Source organism: Chelon labrosus (assembly GCF_963514085.1).
Source record: "Chelon labrosus genome assembly, chromosome: 16".
Lineage (NCBI taxonomy): Eukaryota > Metazoa > Chordata > Actinopteri > Mugiliformes > Mugilidae > Chelon > Chelon labrosus.
Genome location: NC_140349.1, coordinates 18,855,744 through 18,877,133, shown reverse-complemented (window position 1 = coordinate 18,877,133; position 21,390 = coordinate 18,855,744). Strand labels below are relative to the sequence as shown.

At 41.8% G+C, this 21,390-nt stretch overlaps 1 protein-coding gene across 1 annotated transcript in view; it reads right to left on the bottom strand.

The window, feature by feature from the left end:
- Positions 1-21,390, bottom strand: part of thsd7aa (thrombospondin, type I, domain containing 7Aa) — a gene marked incomplete at both ends in the record, with an annotated part of 135,508 nt that overhangs the window by 65,860 nt on the left and 48,258 nt on the right. The window contains one exon of the mRNA XM_084562929.1: positions 279-1,590. Within this exon, the coding sequence (XP_084419055.1) occupies positions 279-1,590 (1,312 nt within the window). The remainder of the gene's footprint in view (positions 1-278; positions 1,591-21,390) is intronic.

Sequence of the window (21,390 nt, the reverse complement as noted above, 5' to 3'; positions counted from 1 at the left end):
ACGGAGACCCCTGGACAACAATGTTCTAGACAGTGTTTCTCATCTGTTTTTGAACAGATTGAATGATGAATAATTAAACTGAATGCAAATGAAATGTTGAGTTCTTATAGCCTGGTTATGGCAAATGCATTTGATACCTATGTTCAATCAATGGAAGAACTGAGAACAAACTTTAAAGATCTTCATTTTTCAGCGTCGAATGATCTTGGTACATTTAAAAAACAGTTAGACAGTTAAGTAATTCAATGACTGAAGAAATTATTTTGTCTCAGTCTTACCTGAGAGCTTCAATATCCCCACTCTTATGAACACAGGTCACTTCTCTGGTTTGGTAACCAACTTGCAGGTCCCAGAACTTTCCACCAGGACGGTTCTGTCGGTTCCTGTTCCTCTTCTTTTTGATGAGTTCTCTGGTCTCAGGGTCCTTTGCCTTGCCCCTCTCCCTTAACCTCTCTCTCATTTTTTCTCTCATTTTTTCTCTTTTCTCCTTGTTTTTAGCCTTTTTCTGGCGTTTGGGCCGGTCTGCCTGTCGCGATGGCCTGTCTGGTCTCTTGTTTGCTCTGCCCAATTTCCTGTTGGATATGGGTGGTTTGTCACCATCTCTGGACAGTATATCACCCTCCTTGGGACGTTTTTCTCCGTTTTTGTGCTGTTTATCGTCCTCTTTGGTCTGTTTGTCACCTCCTTTGGATGTTTTTTTGCCCTCTCTGGTTTGTTTGTCACCCTCTCTGGACTGTCTGTCACCCTCTCTGGATTGTTTGTCACCCTCTCTGGATTGTTTGTCACCCTCTCTGGACTGTTTGTCACCCTCTCTGGATTGTTTGTCACTCTCTCTGGACTGTTTGTCACTCTCTCTGGACTGTTTTTCACCCTCTCTGGACTGTTTGTCAGCCTCTTTAGATAATCTATCACTTTCCCTGGATCGCCTTTCACTCTCTCTGGGTGGTTGGTCAGCTTGTCTGGTTTGCCTTGGCAGTGGGACGGAGCAGGGCCCCCAGGGTCCCACTCTGAGGCTGTAAAGGCTTTCCTCACCCTCACAGGGCCCTGGTTGGCATGTCTGAAATTCGGTCATATTTGGGCAGGCTAAACCACCAAACAGTGGTGGAGCCAGAACAAAGCGGATCCGGTTCTGTAAGCCCATCCCACAGGTTTTAGAGCAGGGAGTCCATGGACTGAATTCAGACACCACACAGTCCCGAGGACATGGGATAAGGCAGGCCTGTTCCAGGCGCGGCTTAGGCTCAAAGTATTCACAGATTGCGTCTTCTGCCGGCTCGCCGTTTGCTTTCTGAACACAGCCCACCTCACGGGTCTGGATGCCCTCTTCTCCTCGTGTGCACACGGCAGGTCGCTGCACCCCTGCACTGCGCATCGACACAGGTACACACTGGTTCCAGGCACCGAGCTGCCAGTCGTACAGATCTTTGTGCCAGTCACACACTCTGAAGCAACTCTGCTGGTTGTCTGGCCTTTCTGCTTGGTCACAGTTGGTGTGCAGGGTGGTCCAGCCTTCAGAATGGGCACACCATACCGCCCTGCTCTGGCTGCCTCCAGGACCACACTCACTTCCCATGCAACGACCCCACGGTCCTGTAAAGAGCAACATAACAGAGAGGTCAGGAAAAGTTCAAAGTGAGTGCTTATGGTTTTTGCACAGGAAATAACACATTGCAGGTCCCTTTATTTTAAAAGGATTTGCAGTTAGCATAGATTCTTTGAGAACACAAAGCTGGAATATAATATATCATAATAAAATAATTAGTCATTGTAAATATCCCCACAGTCTTAGACTGATTCCATGGATCAGCTTTCGGCATTTTACATGCTTAGAAGGAAGACATGAATATTTCTGTTGCATTCAAAGATCAAAGAGGCCTAAGAGGTTTTTATTGTCAGGCCAACCATATATGGCACGTGCAGTACATAGTGTGAAGAGAGAATATTCCTCCAAGACCATGGAGCGACATGAAGACATCGTACAATACAAAGGACTGAGCAATCTTAAACAGACAGTACAAACCAGTGCAGACAAACAATACAATACAGACAGTACAAACCACTTGGGAGACAATGCACTTACATTAAAAGATACTACACAACAACAGAGCGTAGCACGGACTAATAAACAGACTAACAGAGTTTGAGTTAGGATGACTGCAAACATTAGCAGCATACTGTGTGCAAAGGACTCAAAGATGTGTTCAAAGAGCTGAGTACAGGTATTGGTTTGATCGTGATTGTGTACACATACAATCACAATGTGTGTGTTCAGTCCAATTTCAGCGAGCTCAAGAGTCTCCAGCTTCCAGTTTACCACCAAGTGTGATTTGAGTCATCTGAGTAAACTTCTGCTTTGTTTGCAACATGTCTGCCTTTTGATGCGTCCTCCCAAGTATAGGGCTTTGTTGTACCTGAACCAGAATTATTCTGCCCAACATGGTACAGAGTTGTCTCTTGGTAACATACACCAAACATGGCTTTGATACTAACACAATACATCCCTAGGTATTATGCAACACTTGAAAAACAGCCATAACCCGAAGGAGACCAATAATAGTGTTTTTCTTTGTGATTTCATTATCTTTAGACAAAATCACTCTGCAAATGTCTCTAAATCTGTCTCATCAGAAATTTGATAGATCCTAAATTTGATAGATAAATGTTGTAATCAAGTTCAGGCCATTACACATTATAGCCAACTACAACAGTGCACCTGAGTCCTCTCTGCAGAAAATACACATTTATGTAACACAGATGTTTAAACTTTAAACACTGCAATGTGTTATGATTGAGGGTTATGATTGAATGATTTGGATTATATCCGTACACTGGAAGACCATAGCCATGGTCCACCCAAGTTGTTTTTAAGTGTGGGTAAAGGCTGTTACATACTCCGTGAGAAGCGAGAAATCTGTTCTTGAAGCCTTGTTTGGGACTTCTGGCAGATCTTTTTCAACACATCAACCCGGCAGAACGTTTTTTCTCGTGTGGTGTCCGGTTACTATTCTATCAGAAATTATAAGTGGGCGTGGTTAATGCGGAAAAAGCGGAAATGCTAGCGGCTAGCGGAAATGCTCTGTTAGCTACACTCTATGGTTAGCTCCCAGATGCTAATATTCGCAGTGTGACAGCTAATCTCTTCTGGGTAGAGATACAGTGCGTGGGTGCATGCTGAATGAACGGCGTGATCCAACAAAACGACTGGCCGACATCCGAAAATAAAAAGAAAAGTGCCTCTCGTCGTACGTCTCTCACATCTCCCACAATGCTTAGCGCGTGTGACGTATGCTGCAGTGGGAGGGCTCTATGAGGACTTCCCAGTAGTTCAATCAGCACCTGAGGCAAAGGTTCTCGTGGAAACCATTTTTTTTTTCTTGATCTCGCAGCCCTAAGAGCAAGAACTAATTTCTTGCTTTTGGCGGAGTATGTAACAGCCTTAAGAATGAAAACAGAGATTTTCAAAATCTGCAGCCTCATAAACCGTTCCAATGAGGACCATTCAATTCCAGTTCAGCTGATGGCTAAATGCCCATCAAAACAAAATATTATTTATTTTCCTTGCAAGCCTGTGATGTAGGGTGCCAAAGCTGCTTCTCTAACACTAGTCCACAGCATTAATATTCTACAGAAATAAATTTATATTCTAAAGTGCTTCTAAAGACAGCCCTACTGCCTTTCTACATCAAGTCTCCGAAATGTAAGTGCTTCCTAGCACAATAATAATGTTCTGACAAACACACACTTACTGTTAAATCACTCCCTTTCAATACTCTGATTGCACCGTCACTGGATTTATGAGAATGCAATTATAGGTCCAAGTAAACATCCACTTTCAACACAAAAGCCATGTTAGGAGCACAGCAGATACAGAGACACAGCCGCTGAAGATTCAATCAATACGGCAGCCACGTAAAAATTAGCTTATGTTGGAAAGGGTGCAGTCATGAATATCATTAGCCCAGTGTGGAGTTACAATACTGGAAACTATTGTTCAGGACCAGACTTGACAGAGGACCACTCACACACTAATGGAGATTCTAGCAGCTAGATCATAGCTTACAAGAAAAATATTATACATCTGAGTAGTGTTTTATTATGAATAATGGCTGGAAAATTATGTAACACTTACAATAAAATATTCATATTAAACAATACACAATAGATATGAGGAATAAGAATAATAATTTGCTAGGCTACTATATGTAATTTTGGGCTAAGGTTCGACTCATGGAGCTGTGTGAAGATCAATGAAGCACATGACACAGTACTGATGTTACCGGTATTGTATTGAATATTCTTAGAACAAAAAATACTTGAAATGCATCAAGAAAAACAATGAGCAAAAGTATAAAGCCAAAACAATAACACAAAAATCTCACAGTTGCAATGCAATAGGTTATATTCAGTCCTACTAGTAGCGGTTTCAGTAAAAGTTCATTAAATGCACCTCTAAGTCTCAAATTCAAACCTTTCAATCACTTAAAAGCAGTATGAATTGGCAGTTCTTTGTTCATGAGGTGAACAAGGAATGCAGTGTAGGATGTGATGTTCCTACCACACCATTGAGAAAGGCATGAAGCAGGTAGGCTTGAGGCCTGCCAATAGGTGGGGTGGGTGAATGGGTGAATCCTCGAATCCTTCAGAAGTTGTCCAGTTCTTTCAAAGGGGTAGCTCGCCATCAATCTCAAATCTCTCCATCCATAAAAGCCTAACCTGTTTTGCAAACAGGCATTATTAGAATCATCATCATCCTCATCATCAGTCTTTCCACATTAAATGTATGCACTTTTCCTCAGTCTCACCAGTGTTCAGCCAAAAGTCACTATCCAGAAATCCAAGGCAGCAGTAGAAATGGTTGGGTAATGGAATGGTGGAGGCCTGTTAGCATTAGCATTTGTTAGCTCTGATACTGAACAGTTTCCAACTTGTTTCAGTTGAGATGTGACTCACCAATCCAAGGAGAAGTCCTGTTTCCAAATTCCTGCTGGTTTACGATACAGATTCTGATGTGGAGTGATATGGTGCGATCGAGTGGCTGCTGTGTGTCTGAATGAAGCTGAGTTCACTTCAAACAAAGGAAGGGGTGAATACCAGGTGGAAAGGACTGCAGGTGATTAGCAAGACTGCAGGTGATTGGCTCAGGTGACAATGAGGAAGTCCAGTGCTTTGAAGGTGTCTGATTGGCTGTTTCCTGTTCCTGTTTTCCTTCAGGTTGTGATTTGTGTTGGCCAACAATAAACTATGGCAGAGTGACTTAAGTTACCAGTGCTACATCCTCCCCCCTTGAAGTAATGCACGTCCCGTTGCATCCTTTTTGTGGCTGTGTGGTCACAGGGATATCCAGCATAGGGCTCATGGGCACAGAGGGTACAATACAATTAGGGCCCACTAAAGAGTTGGTAACAGCATTGCTTAGGCCTAGGAACAATGACTGAATGACAGAAATTAGTGGATTTCCCAATTGATCATAGTGTAAGCGATCTGGTTGTTTTCTCTGTCTTTTAGGGTATCTGCCAGTCTCATTTGTGGGATCAGAATCTAACAGATTAAGTTCTTGATTAACATTTTGATCGACGTCGTCTCTACTGCTTGAATTCAACAGTACATTCTCATCAGGACTTATTTCCTGGTCATCATTCATTTCAGGTAAGTTTTCTCTTTCAGGTATTACGTCATGTTCAGGTAAGTTTCCTATAAGGTCATTGTTTCCTTCAGGTAAGTCCTCTCTGATAGAAACAAGGTCCACATCTGGAGTATTGTCTCGTTCGGGTAATGTCATATCAGGGTGTTTGTCAATTTCAGGTACTGATTCACGTTCTGGTTCAGGTTCTGATTCGTTTCTTCCAGGGTCAACCTCATGAGATATGACTTCAGGGATCTCTACAACTGGGATGGAAACACTCCCCTCGTCTCCTGAGGAAAGTTCAGGAGGGGGTGGTAGAGGAGAGGAAGTTTTAAGAGGATGAACTCTGGAGAACTTTGAGTGTTCAACTTGTAGGTTCCTGTGTAAAGGAAAGTCATAGTCAGAATCAGAATTAAAATCATTATCTTGGATACTGTCATTGCTGGTACCCGGACAGTTTCGAGTTCGGGGCCGTCGGGGTAGATTGGAAATGACAGGTTTCTCTTGTTCAGTAATGGGAAGAAATCCACAAGGCAGAAGTAAATCCCGATGTAGGGTACGCAGAGGGCCATCTTTAGTTTCCGGCTTAACTGTGTATACGGGAAGATCTCCTGAACGGTTTGTCACAACATATATGTCGGACTCCCATTTATCTGCCAACTTGTGTTTCCCTCGCAGTCGAACATTTCTTACGAGTACTCTATCACCAACATTGAGAGTAGATTCAGTGACTCGTTTGTCAAAACGTGCTTTGTTTCGATTTGCGGTTTTAACGGCATTCCTACTTGCAATTCTGTAGCTCTCTTCCAGGTTGCTTTTGAGCTTTTGCACATATTTAGAGTGCGATGGTTGTGAACTGCCAAGGGGAAGACCAAAAGCCAAGTCTATGGGTAGACGAGGTTGTCGACCAAACATGAGCTCATATGGACTAAAACCAGTGGTCTCGTTCTTTGTGCAGTTATATGCATGTACCAATGGTTTAACAAAGTCCTTCCAATGAATTTTATCCTTGTGACTTAAAGTACCTAGCATCTGAAGAAGTGTACGATTGAAGCGTTCCACAGGATTTCCTCTGGGATGATAGGGTGTTGTTCGGACTTTCTTTATTCCAGCTATTTCACAGAGTTCTTTGATGGTTTTGGACTCAAAGTCTGGTCCTTGATCACTATGGAGGCGTTCAGGGAATCCATAATGGACAATGAAATGATCCCAGAGCGCTTTAGCAACAGTGCGAGCCTTTTGATTTGGAGTGGGAATGGCTACAGCATATTTGGTGAAGTGATCAGTGATTACCAATATATCCTTAGTGTTGCTGCGATCTGGTTCCAAGGACAAAAAGTCCATACAAACCAACTCTAAGGGACGGCTGGTCAGGATGTTTACTAATGGAGCTGCTCTGTCTGGGGAAGTTTTGCGGCGTACACACCGGTTACATGTCTGTATTTTCTTCTCAATTGCAGCTGCCATTTTGGGCCAAAAGAAACGAGCTCGTAGAAGGTCAAGTACACGTTCAACCCCCATATGTCCCATGTCATCATGGAGACTATGTAATGCCAGTGCTCTCATTTCTATTGGCAATACCATTTGAAGGGTGGTACTTGCGCCTTCTTGTCGTTTCCTGTACAATATACCATTTTTTAGCATGAGGCGATTCCACTCTCTGAGCAAAAGAGGAAGTTCTGGCAGTTCAGCTCTGACGGTAGGGGATGGACTCACTCCTGACTCCATTTGCTGAATGACTTCCCTAATACAAGGGTCAGCTCTTTGTTTCTCCCTCAGCTCATCTTCTGTCAGGTGAGAAAGAACAAGGGAACCACATCCATTCTCATCAAGGAACATGTCAGGAACTGCCTTAGAATGATGTGCCAACGATTCAATGAGTGGTAATGGGTGGTATCCATCATTTACATCAGCCACAATGAAGTTACAGACAATGTGTTTATCACAGATAGCATGAACATCTGACTCAGATAAGTGCTGTGATGCAAATTGCCGAATTCTCGCATTCTCCTTTTGGGAAAAATAGTCATCAAGAAGATCACCATGGGGACGTCGTGATAGAGCATCCGCATCCACATTCTGTTTTCCTGCTCTATACTGCAGCTTGAAAGTGAAAGTGGAAAGGTCAGATAACCATCGGTAGCTTATTGCATCCAGTTTAGCTGTTGTCAGTATGTAAGTGAGTGGATTACTATCTGTAATGACCGTGAAAGAAGCACCATACAAATAATCACTGAATTTCTCAGTAACAGCCCATTTGAGAGCAAGGAACTCTAATTTATGGGCCGGATATTTTGATTCACTGCGAGTTAATCCTCGACTTGCAAAAGCAATGGCTCTTAATTTCCCTTCTTGTTCTTGATATAATGCAGCACCCAATCCTGTGGTACTAGCATCCGTATGGAGAATGTAAGGCAGTTTAGGATTAGCAAATCCAAGAACAGGGGCTGTAGAGAGTTTTTCAATAAGGTTTTCAAATGCTTGTTGACAAGCCGATGTCCATCGAGAGCCAAAGGGTTCCTTTGGGTTGTGATATTGGCAGTTCTGACTCTTTTTCTTTCCCCGATTATGAAGTGGTGGATATCCTGATGTAAGATCATTCAAAGGCTTAGCCAGTTGAGAGTAGTCTTTGATAAATCTCCGGTAGTAACCAGAAAAACCAAGGAATGACTTCAAATCTTTGAGGGTTTGGGGTCTTGGCCAAGTCTTTAAAGCTTGTATCTTGTCAGGGTTAGTTTCAATACCATCAGCAGAGACAACATGGCCAAGGTAGCGTACTGAGGTTTGGAAGAATTTACATTTTTCAGGTGACAACTTCAAACCATATTCTTTCAGCCGTTGGAGCACTTTGAGCAGGCTAATTTCATGTTGCTCCAGAGTGTCAGAGAAAATGATGATGTCGTCTATGAACACTAACACCTCTTTCAAGTTGAAATCTCCCATGCATTTTTCCATTAAGCGTTGAAATGTACTTGGGGCATTGGTAATTCCTTGGGGCATCCTGTTAAACTCCCAGAAGCCTAAAGGACAGACAAAAGCAGTTTTTGCTTTATCAGCTTCTTCCATTTCAATTTGATAATATCCAGATTTTAGGTCTAAAACAGAGAACCATTTAGAACCAGCAAGAGCACGGAAAGCTTCTTCCACATTTGGAAGAGCATAAGCATCCTTAATAGTCTGCAAATTAAGCTTTCTGTAGTCAATACAGAGGCGAACAGTGTTATTTTTCTTTCGAATTACCACAATTGGTGAAGAAAAGGGTGACTCAGACTCCCGAATAATCCCAGCCTCTAACAGCTCTTGCAAATGTTTGCGAACTGCATCAATATCTTGTGGATGAATAGATCTAGCACGCTGTTTAAAGGGAGCTTCATCGCTTAACTTGATATGATGCTTTACTTTATCAGTGTGACCAAAATCCAAATCATGCTGTGCAAATACTTCAGGCATAGCATTGAGGTGTTTAGTTATCCTTTCTCTCCACTCAGATGGTAAGGGTGAATCTCCAAAATCAAAACTCAAGCATGCAGGTGTTATGGATTCTGATGGTTTAGAAAGATCAGACTGAGAATAATTAGGCAACGAGACAGACTGCTGTTTAATGATGCTCTGTACTGCACTTAATTCAGCCAGTACAGTTTTAGGTGGTATGGTTACAGCTCGTCCAGTCTCATTATGCAGCACTACTGGAAGGCGACTGAACTGTTTGGATGGTAAAGTGATGAGACAACTAGTTACAAGTATTCCACAGGGTAAAGACGAGTTTGATGGAGGTTCTATGAGAGCCCATTTCTCTGAATGGGAACCTCGATTGTTGACGATACCCTCCAGAACTACAGTGCTGAATGCGGGAATCACTTCAGGTGTCTGGCCTTGGAGTTTTATCAGACCCAAATGACCATCATGAGTGTACTTGTGCCTCAGTTGCATAATTTTCAAGACTGCACGATACCCAGGTTGTGCAGGAAGAAAAGTGGGGTTGTGCTGACAGTAAGAAGAGTACAGAAAATCAAGAGTATTTGTACCAATCAACACTTGGTCACTTGTAGCTCCACCATGAGCTGGAACTACCAAAGCAAGCGTGGAAACATCCAATTCCTTCCCAACAAAATCCTTGGGAAATGTTATACACAGTTCAACATAACCAAGATAAGGCACATCTTGCCCATTTGCTCCTTCTATCTCAAGAAGAGTATTTAAAGGCTTAATTGGTTGATCAGCTAGAAACTGTGCATGATATGACAAGGGAATAGTTGTGACCTGAGAACCAGTGTCAAGTAAGCAAGTTGTTGGATTGCCTGCAATTTCAACCTTTGCCGTGCTTTTGGTTCCCACAAGCCCTTTAGGGAGTCTAGAAAAATGATTGTTTGTTTTGGTTTCTCTTAATTCTGCCCGCTTTGCAGTGGGACTCTGTTTCTTATCACCAGCTTCTGAGTGTCCCTCCACAGAAGCTGAGCTTAGTTTAAATCACTAGAAGGTCCTTGTGATTTCATTTTTCTCTGTTTCTCTTGCAATTGTGCCCTTTTAAATGCTACCAAAGAAGGGTTTGGTGCTTGATCACAGTTGGGTGCAATATGACCATTCTCTCCACAGTTAAAGCAGTATCCTGGGCGAAGTGAGTTGCTTGACTTAGGGTATTCCTTTGTCTGCTTTCCATACTGTGTAGTTCCTTTTTGACATTTGGCCTTATCAGAAGATTTGCTATTGGTTCCTGTTGTACTTTTTGAGCCTGGAAAATGAGAGGTACTCAACTTTGACAACTGGGTTTGTATCTGAGTGATCATCTTCTTCAATTGCTCAATTTCTGAAGACTGTTCAACCACAGTACAGGAACAAGCACTATGCACATGTGATGCAGCATGTGCTCTTGAAGAGATGGATGTTGGTTTGAATGTGCCAAGGTGATGCTTCATACGAGAAGCTTTAGCAGCTTGTCTGTCCTCCTCCACACGAAGCAGCAAGAGTAACTCTGCAAAGGATGGAGGGTTGTCTCTCTTTTGCTCCAGCTGAAGATCACTGAGCAGAGTATTGTCCCAACAGCCTCGACAAAACTGTTTCAGTAGATGACGACTGCATTCAGTGGGAGAGACACCACCTCGTTTCATGGCTGTGTTCAAGACAACTTGAAGACGATGTAAATACTCAGAGGGGTTTTCTCCAGAATTTTGACAAGTGCTCAAAAACTTTGCAAAGCACTCATCCCCATCTGCTACTGTACCATATGCTGAATCCAAGAGCTCAAGATATACATACGGTAAGGCTCGAGGGCCCAAGTGTTTGACAATATCTGCAGCGGGTGGCAGCAAGCTTTCAAAAATCTTCCGAGATCTATCCAAGTCAGATATAGAAGGATCAGTAAGAAACAAATCCACATTGGTCCGCCATGTCTCATAGTCCGCTTCATTACTGGGTCTTGTAGTTTTTCCAGAAAAAGCTCGGAGTCGAGAAGAACCGTGGAAATGGGATACAACATTGTCAGCTTTGACAATGTGTTCTACCACCACCTTCTGAACTTCTGGTGGATTAAGCATATCACTTGATAGGATGGAATGACTGGGATGACGCTTTGCTGTTGTTGGAGGGGCAATATAGGAAGCAAATGTATTAGTTAGGCTTGATGGAGTCGTTTCAAGTGGTGTTGGATTGATATTATCAATAGATTCTTTGGGAGGACATTTCACTTTAGTTTCTTTAGTAGTGGGTGATGCTTGTTCACCACTGTTCAATTCCGGCTTCACCTCAAATTCAAGAGAAGAGGGGGTAATCTTTGCCAACTCCTCCTGTAGCAAAAGTTCAAATGGCTTAGCACTTAATTTCGCAATTGCTTGCAATGATTCCAGGAAAGTCTGGGTGGCGTTACTACAAGCAAGGGGACTGTATATACTAGCCAAAGAACAAATTTTGTAGGTGACATTTGGTGCAGTAGGACTTGTGTAGGTTAAAGGAAGCATAGGTGAAAGATTCTGCATTGCTGTGCCATGGGTAAATTCTATAATACCACGTCTTGGGTATTCAGGAGTGTCAACATAAAAAACACGGTGCACAGAACCAAATGTTGCAAGATAAGTTTCAATTTCCTTATCTATATCGGTATTAGTCAGTCCGGCTATTACAACTGAATCTGGAATTTTTATGGACTCTTGCATTACTATTTCCATGATTTCACAGGTTTTCACTTAATAAACCCAAAAATATATGTTCATTAATCTTCAAACACAGCTCCTGGCTAGCTCGCCAAGTTTTATGTAACACTTACAATAAAATATTCATATTAAACAATACACAATAGATATGAGGAATAAGAATAATAATTTGCTAGGCTACTATATGTAATTTTGGGCTAAGGTTCGACTCATGGAGCTGTGTGAAGATCAATGAAGCACATGACACAGTACTGATGTTACCGGTATTGTATTGAATATTCTTAGAACAAAAAATACTTGAAATGCATCAAGAAAAACAATGAGCAAAAGTATAAAGCCAAAACAATAACACAAAAATCTCACAGTTGCAATGCAATAGGTTATATTCAGTCCTACTAGTAGCGGTTTCAGTAAAAGTTCATTAAATGCACCTCTAAGTCTCAAATTCAAACCTTTCAATCACTTAAAAGCAGTATGAATTGGCAGTTCTTTGTTCATGAGGTGAACAAGGAATGCAGTGTAGGATGTGATGTTCCTACCACACCATTGAGAAAGGCATGAAGCAGGTAGGCTTGAGGCCTGCCAATAGGTGGGGTGGGTGAATGGGTGAATCCTCGAATCCTTCAGAAGTTGTCCAGTTCTTTCAAAGGGGTAGCTCGCCATCAATCTCAAATCTCTCCATCCATAAAAGCCTAACCTGTTTTGCAAACAGGCATTATTAGAATCATCATCATCCTCATCATCAGTCTTTCCACATTAAATGTATGCACTTTTCCTCAGTCTCACCAGTGTTCAGCCAAAAGTCACTATCCAGAAATCCAAGGCAGCAGTAGAAATGGTTGGGTAATGGAATGGTGGAGGCCTGTTAGCATTAGCATTTGTTAGCTCTGATACTGAACAGTTTCCAACTTGTTTCAGTTGAGATGTGACTCACCAATCCAAGGAGAAGTCCTGTTTCCAAATTCCTGCTGGTTTACGATACAGATTCTGATGTGGAGTGATATGGTGCGATCGAGTGGCTGCTGTGTGTCTGAATGAAGCTGAGTTCACTTCAAACAAAGGAAGGGGTGAATACCAGGTGGAAAGGACTGCAGGTGATTAGCAAGACTGCAGGTGATTGGCTCAGGTGACAATGAGGAAGTCCAGTGCTTTGAAGGTGTCTGATTGGCTGTTTCCTGTTCCTGTTTTCCTTCAGGTTGTGATTTGTGTTGGCCAACAATAAACTATGGCAGAGTGACTTAAGTTACCAGTGCTACAATTACATTTACACCTGTTTTAATAGAAAAAAAATACAAATGCAAATTGTTATAATTGATAAGAAACAGGAGTTTAAATTGATCGATGCAGAGGAAATAAAAAGGCATAGCAAAGAGCTCAGAAATATAAAACAACACAATTAAACCCGTGCTTGATGTTTTCTGACAACATAATTGCAAAACAAATTCCAAAGCCATCCCTCAGATAATCCTGTAAAATAATTAAATGTCGGTGTAATGGTTAAACCACAGAGAGCATGTTCGGGCTGCCTGGCGTATGCGAAGGAAACCCTGACTGATTATCTTAATCACAGAGCAGAAGTGGGTCATTTTTTTAATTTTTTTTTTTTTCCCATCAGCAGCAACCGGGCCCTGCAGTGAAAACAACATGGGCACTGCTGATCTCCTTCTAAGATTTGGCGTTATTTGAAGTGTAAAAGACAGTAAAACCCAGAATAATCCTTCTCTTTTTTTAGTGATGTTTAAAATCTGACAAAAAAATAAAACTATATCTAAGAACCTTTAAAAAAAAAAACTCTACGTTTTGCATTACAAAATGAATCTGACCAGCTAATTGTAGCTATTTTTATAACTAACAGAGAATATATCCATGCAATATATAATCAATGGCAAATAAAGAGAATGACTACAGAGTCTTTAACATAAGCTACACTGATAAGAATGACAATAAGATACTAAATCTCTTAATGAGGACTGGTTTTCAGGCACTACTGTGTCGTAAAAGCAACAAATCATATTCAAGGAGCTCTCAGAAAAACATTATTTTCCCACAGTTCACAAACTCAAATGTTGACAAAAAAATTATTCATTAATATTTCTAAACTTACAAAAAAATGGCAGTTTATTTCCAAAGCATTACACAGTAATCTCACAAAATTCCCACAACTGCTTTGCAAATTATTTGTCAAATTGTTCGATTCGTTGGGCAGACAGCGTGAAATTCCCAATTAGAGTAGCCATGGGAAAAGAAAAAAAAAGAAAAAATCTCTTGGCTGTAACTGCCACAAGACAATACGGTAATTTATTGTGCTGAGTATAAAGTCAAAGGCCGCATTAAACCGTGCTTTATGCTTTCACTCAATAAAGCTGAGGCACAGCAATGAAAATGTCAGCCAGTGGAACCAGCAGCGTGAATTAGCCAACAGCTGCAGGCAGAGGGTCTGGATCAATACAGATCAATAGAGAAAGCAAGAAACTGCCCCAAACACAAGAGACAGCTGCAGTCACAGATCTGACATCTCTCACTTGCAGTGATTATTTCTCTGGGCTGGAAGAGGAAATGCACCAGGAACAATAGAAATCCTGAGGAACACTGCTCATTTAATGTAGCGGCTAATACACAATATACACTGTAGGTGATGAAACTGAGAGGTCAGAGATGAAAAGCTGTGCTAAATTGATTTTGTAATTAACATTATACGTAGACAAAAGGCTAGATGCTGCAAGGCTAAGTACCGTAGCCATCTGGTCTTGGGTTTTTCATCCATATCCAGCTCTATAAAGAGGCCAGCATGTTTATTGCCATAAAGTATTAGTCCCCCGGCAGGCTGTATTGTTTCAGTTCCACGCAGGTGTTCACCATAATTTATGAACATGCCACTGAATGGCACGGTTATCTCCGGGCTGATGGTAAGAATTGAAACTGAAGGGCTGGCCTACATGGCTTGTCACCCACTGAGAGGAGCCAGGAGGGACCACGCAAACAAGCCTCAAAACTCCAGGAGACATGTCACACATGTAATCACGCCCTGCTGCCATCTTTACACTACAAGGAAACATAAATAATGGTGTTATTAGGGGTCTCTGTTCAGTAGTTAGTACAGTACTTTACACTTTAGACCACAGGTGTCAAACTGATCCGTGAAAGGGCCGCTGTGGCTGCAGGTTTTCATTCCAACCATGCAGCAGCACACCTGACTTGGCTCAATCAATCAACTGAACTGCCTTCATGCAGTCATTTCAGGTGTCCTCTTGCTTGATTGGAACAAAAACTTGCCAGCCACACCCACTGCATGGGTGCTGCATGGTTGGAATGAAAACCTGCAGCCACAGTGGCCCTTTCACGGATCAGTTTGACACCCCTGCTTTAGACGCTTCAAGCATCTGCAAAAGGGTACCCTGATACTGGAAGCCCCCAACTTAATAAAAAAAGCGAAAGGAGCGGTCAATTATTTTGGCATTAAAACAATTGCAAGTTACGAATTGCACTTCTTGCAGCGGTGTGCGTGAAACACATGAAAAGCCTTCCAACCAGGGCTGGCAGTCAAGAAAATAGCGTGGCCTTCTAACATCTGGTTAATGTTGGAAAAGTAGTTAAACCGAAACCTTGATATTTCCTCTAAACCCTAACTTGGATGCTTAGATGCTTAGACCTAATCAAACAATGGGTGAAAGCCAAATGCTGTAGGTGAAAAAGCAATGGTGACTGAGGCACTCCACAAAACAATGGTCCAACACAATAAACTGCTGTTTAAATATCTTAGTTTTGGACAGCTGGACAGGCTCCAGCAGACCCTGCGACCCTTAACAGGAATAAGCGGTTACAGAAGATGAATGAATGAATAAATGAATGAATGAATGAAAATATCTTAGTTTTAATGTGTGGCCTATGCAATTCCTTGGTTTGTATTGATCTAAAAATCGCCCTCCAGACCTTGTCTGGTAATTACGCTAAAATAATGTCTGTCCATTAAATTCTGCAATTTGCTAATTGGATGCAACTCAGTGAAAATTGCAAAAACCTTAATGCAGCTACATCACATACTCACTTGGCTAACCTTACATTCAAAAGAGCAAAACAAACACCACTGGGCCATAAGAACTACTCAGAGAGAAAGACACAGAGAGAACATTCTGGTTGTATTTTCCGATTAAGGGATGAAACACAAGATAAATGCAGCATATAATCAGGGACGGTGAAATGGGCAACGAAGACCACTAGGGAAAAAAGTAAAACTTACCCACAGCATAAGGCATTGGACGTAAAAGTCTATGATGTTAATATGCAGATTAAGCCACTGAGAACCTGTGAAAAGGATCTGCCTCTTCCTTTTCCATAATTGGTCCTTTACACAGGCCACTGCTCCTCAGCCTCAGCGCTCCAGAGTGAGCATCTATCACCAGACTTTCTCCACGTTGCTACCCTCCACCCCATTAAAGTAATACAGGCCTCTGCTGAGACCACTGATACCATAAATGTTACACATGGGCCTCTGTCACACTCGCAGCACCTCTCATTTGTGTTGCGGGTGCCACACTTGGCCCAGCGCTCCTGGTTTGTTTGGCTTTCCTTTCCGAGGCATGTCTGCAGTATAACACAGGCAGGCCGTTATCAGTGAAGTCTAATATGTATAGGCACTTAATGGCAACATTCATAATGCAATACTACAAATGTATGGAGCTAAAGCTGTCGGCCAGGCAACCCATTTCCATGATGATTCATGTGATTTTGGCAAATAATGTGCCTTAAAGGTACAATAGCTAGCAACTGTCTGCCCCACCCTGACTACATAAGCCAGAGTGTCAGAGAGAGAGAGAGCAGAGAGCCTAGAGAGTAATGATGAGAGGGTGCAGTGTTAGTGAGAACTAAGCAATGAATCTGGGATTGTTATTTTCTGAGTGTTTCACAGCACAGTTGGATTCTAATATATAAATATATAAATTGCCACCATGCAGCACAACCCTATGGAAAAGTGATGCATTGTTGGATTTTGTGTGAATCCAGCAAAAGGGCACGCTTCATTCAGTTCACAGCATGAAAGCAATATTTTAGATTTCAACTACGTATCCTATATTGTTGTTATTGCATACAGTATCTGGCATTAAAAAAAAAAATCCTGTCCTAATAGACATACATGCTTTTAGTGTGCTAACTGCACTGATGGCGCTTCCACTTGGATAACAGTGAAGTATCTCTATAGAGGTAAACAGTGTAGCTAAATCCATAATATCACAAGAGCATAACTGCACTTTCTATTGAAATAGGCATATAGTAATAGACATGTATACATATACTGCAATATAGTATTTGTATGTCATATAGGCAATTTAATAGGTCATATCTTCCAAATAGTTAAATTCAACTATTCTGAGATCTGGTCCCTAGTCATATGGCAGCTATAGGATGATATGTCACCAGATGCAGACCAGACTGACGTCTTGACACAGATATGTCAATCGAGTCAGGCACACCCTCAAATATACCACGCTTAGAGGCCTAATATCTGCTAGAATTATTTTGAAAAAGACCACCAGGACTGGAATGAGATGCACTCAATTACGCTAACAGCATCACGATGATGTAAGTTGCCGATTGGGTGTCCGCTAGAGGCAGATATGTTTTGGAGGCAGCGTCCAGCAACTATCAATGCACTTTAAGACACTTCTGCATTGGCTTCGTATTTCTAAACCTCACGGCTGCATCCATTTTTAGATGGTTTGTATCATGGATGCTAACATTCGCACAGTTGTATACTTTGTGTTGTATTTGAGCTTTTAGGTTTATTTTTTAACAAGAAGGCCTCGCTTCAGCTTGTGCAGAAATACAAAGGTTAACCGTCGTTTTGTGCTAGAGAGTAACAGGTAACCTACCACTCCATTAACCTTTGACCAAGTGCATAGTTGGTCCAGAGGTGGCTGGGACTGACACACAAAGATTACATTTTTTACTTGAGTCCCTCGCTCAGCAGATGGATATAAGCCAATGGAGTGAGAAAGGTTGATCTTTGAAGAAGGTAAATGATGTCTTTACAGCTGTAATACGCTTCTTTAATATCCACTATTCCGAGATAAGTCTACTTAATAGCTGTCAGACCACAAGGGAGTAGACAAAAGCTTTTTTTTTTCTCTCTCTCTCTTGTTGTTTCTCAACAGGCTTATCTTGCCAGCACAAGAAAATTGAAATCCGTGTGAAATGATTTCGCCCCTCCAATAATGGGATTGCTCTTTTTGGATGCACCCCACCCTGCCGCCCCTAGATCTCCCAGCCGGTTTCCCTCCCACTTCGTCCATGGTGCCAGCAGAAGATTGGCATTGGCATTTAGAGGGATAATGAAAACCAGTGTGAGGTGTGCATCCCACCAGCGGCCGGTGGATTGAAAGGTGAGAGAAATGAGAATGGCAGCAGGCAGTCAATCTGTATTCATATGTTCAACACATGTCTATGATAAAGACAAGGAAAAGGTCAGGGATTTACCGTTAACTACTGGAGGCTCTCATGCTGAACCAATATTTCCATAACACAGTGAAATACAGAATTCCTATTCTGGCTGTTAAGTACATAATAAGGCCAAAAGCGAAGATAAAAACCAGGAAGATGTTTTCTCTTTTTCTTGTACTCTGCACTGGAAATTGGTTTCATTTTCATATAGTGCTCGACTCATAGCACACCTCTACAAATCTCGACCGACCAAGCTGTTTTTTTTGTTTTTTTTATTACTAATGTAAAGAGCATCATTCACTTACTGTCAAGCAAAATCAATGACAAGACGTTTGACTTGAAAAGCTCATTGTTATAAATGAAGATCTATGACAAGCACTGAAGTTCAAATCCTGACTCAGAGGCGACACACGATCTTCATCTGTCGATACCTTGCTCAGTTGCCCAGGAGATGCATTAGGCTTAAAAATTCTATGAAACAGTTTGGACTCCTAGTGCTTGCCATTAGTGTGTGAACCTGTGTGTTTGTGTGAACGAGTGGGTAGATGTGTCATTGTGTCTATAAAGGTCTTTGCGTTTCAGTAGTTAGAAACGTTCTGTTTAAATACAAACCCTTTAACATAATGTTCACACTATTGAACCTGGGTCCTATTACTCCATGTATGCGTACAAGACAGATAGGGATGTCATACCCAGAAGGCATTCCTGGAGGGCAGCTGTCAGCACTATAACTAAAATATGCTTTTTTTTTTTGTTTTTGGCACCGACATGCCACTGAAATTTAAAATGTCTCCCATCAGTCTGGGCGTATAGGACCTCTAGATACAAGAATTCATGCTCAAGGAGAGGTCTCGCTCTGGAAAGTTACGTGAGGTGAGTTATTGCAGGAAAACAATGGTGCAGACGTGAGTGAGAGTTAGGGAGAGCCATCCAGGGAAGGGTGGAGCAATGTTGCAGGTGGAGCGGTCTGTGAATAAAAATGTCACAGTGCAGAGCTTTTATAGGCGACCTCACATGGACAGGGGCACTCTGACATTGTGGCGGCTACAACGCTCCTGCAGACCATCATCATTTGACATTAACAGCCGGCAACTACACAAAAATACATGACAAAAAGCTCAAATTTAAAGTAGGTTGACTGTGTTATTGCATGTCCGTAGGTTCTGCAGTTTCTGAGACCAAAGTGATAATTCTGACATTACACCCAGACACAATGAAAAAAGCATTAATGAATGCTGTTCATAATTAGTGTCGCAGAAGTAATGTTGAAACTGTATTTGCATAAACTTCAAGCTCGTCTTGATGGAAGTAGGTAGGTTACAAAGATTTTATTGAAAGCTAACAGGAAGCCACTCAAAACACGTGGGCTAAAAACAATGCAGACCAGCCCTGTGGTGCAGAAACACACGGGGTGTTAGACCATCTCAGAGCCTCCATTTTTGCAGAAGATTTCAAATACAGACTTCAACCACCTAATGGCCCTAATGGTCTTAAATTGCCTCAGCCAGCCTGTGGTGCTTCGTCTGTGTGATTACACACTTCTGCCTGGCAGCATTCACAACATTAGAATTGCCAAGCCCCACAGACTCCAGGGAAAGCAATCTGTTATTGATATAAATGCAGACATAGTCGCTAACTCACTTATCATCTCTCCCTCTCTCTCTCTCTCTGCAGACTTCGTTATTCCTCATCATTCTCTCCGTCACGGCAGTGCATTGAGAATAATTCAGCTTGTGAAGCTGCACTTCTTGCGCCGTCGTTTTGTTGATTGGATCGGAGCTTTTTTAACTTCGCTCATCGCCCCGCACGATGTCTGCAAACTTTGGCAAAACAAGGAAAAATGGTGTGCTTCTTGACTGTGTTCTTACACGTAGTGCTGAATATACAGAGCTGAAGTGAAACTGTTGCTTCAAGGTTATACTTTGAGCCAAAAATGATTCATTCTAGTGGCCGTTTTTAACGAGTCTTTCAGATTTGACCTTTCTTTACCGCACAACCTCTCTCACAAGGGATTGCTGCTCAGATGTTGTAAAGACGACATCAAATGAGAGAGCAGATAAAAAAGGAACCGGCAGATTCTATCACTGCTGTGCTGTAAAATAAGTGTGGCTGTAACTTTTTTGAAGAAGAAGATCAAATTTATGGTTTATAGTAACAGCACACTACAGCAGTTTGTAGAAATACACAATTGCAGCCATGAGGGAAAAGTGATTGCTTTGTATTTAAGTGACCTTGCCTGGCATTGCCAAACTCCGAAAATGAGTCTGATAATGCAGCATTTGGGTATTGGTATGGGGCGTGTTTTTTAAAACATATAGAGAAAAAGAAAGTTTTACTTCCTGTCTTTGTGTGTTCCCGCCTCTGGGATTCCACTCACCTGTTTTGTGTCTTTTGTGCCCCGCCCCTCATTGGTCTCACCTGTCTTTCGTTATTCCATCAGCCTTTGTGTGTGAGTGTATATATATACTCCTGCCTTTCACTTCGGCAGGTCGTCTGTGTTGTTAGCCTTACGGCCAGTTCCTTGTGCTTTCTCATGTTTAATGAGTTCCTGTGTTGGTTTTTGGTCTTCACTTGTTTTTGGATTTTACCTGCGTTTCCAAGAAGCGCCTCTAGCTCTGGCTTTTGTGAGTTTTTATTAAAGTCATTTTGTTTCCCACTCCTGCCTCCCCTTTGTGACCTGCATTTGGGTCCCACTTTTGTCCATCACCATGTAAAGCCCGCCCACATAATTTGATTTGCTTGCCAGATTTTTGGCAAAGCATAGTCAGTTCCCACTGGAGTAACTCCAGACCAACTTTCTGTCACTAAATATTTGTGAGTGGGGCACGGGTATAATTGTACCTATTATTTCTGACACGAAAAATAATGATGTGAATGTGAAACAAGTTAGCTATTGTTATCAACTGTAGTGTAAACGCTTGCAAAAAAGATTACCTTTATTAAAATAATTTCACTATTCTTGCTTGAGGGAAATTGGATGAAGCCTGTGTGAAACTTCTGAACTTCTTTAAGGGTTCTGTTTGTATTCTTTTAAAGTATACTATAAATTCTGACCTCCACAATGACCGTAAACATGTCTACTTTGCACCTTCGGACGAGAGGCAGCATCCGAATAAGTATAAAGTAGTAGAATCAAGCAGATTCCAAGGAGGCACTAATTTATTGAGGGTTCTCCAGCTGCTTTTGCGG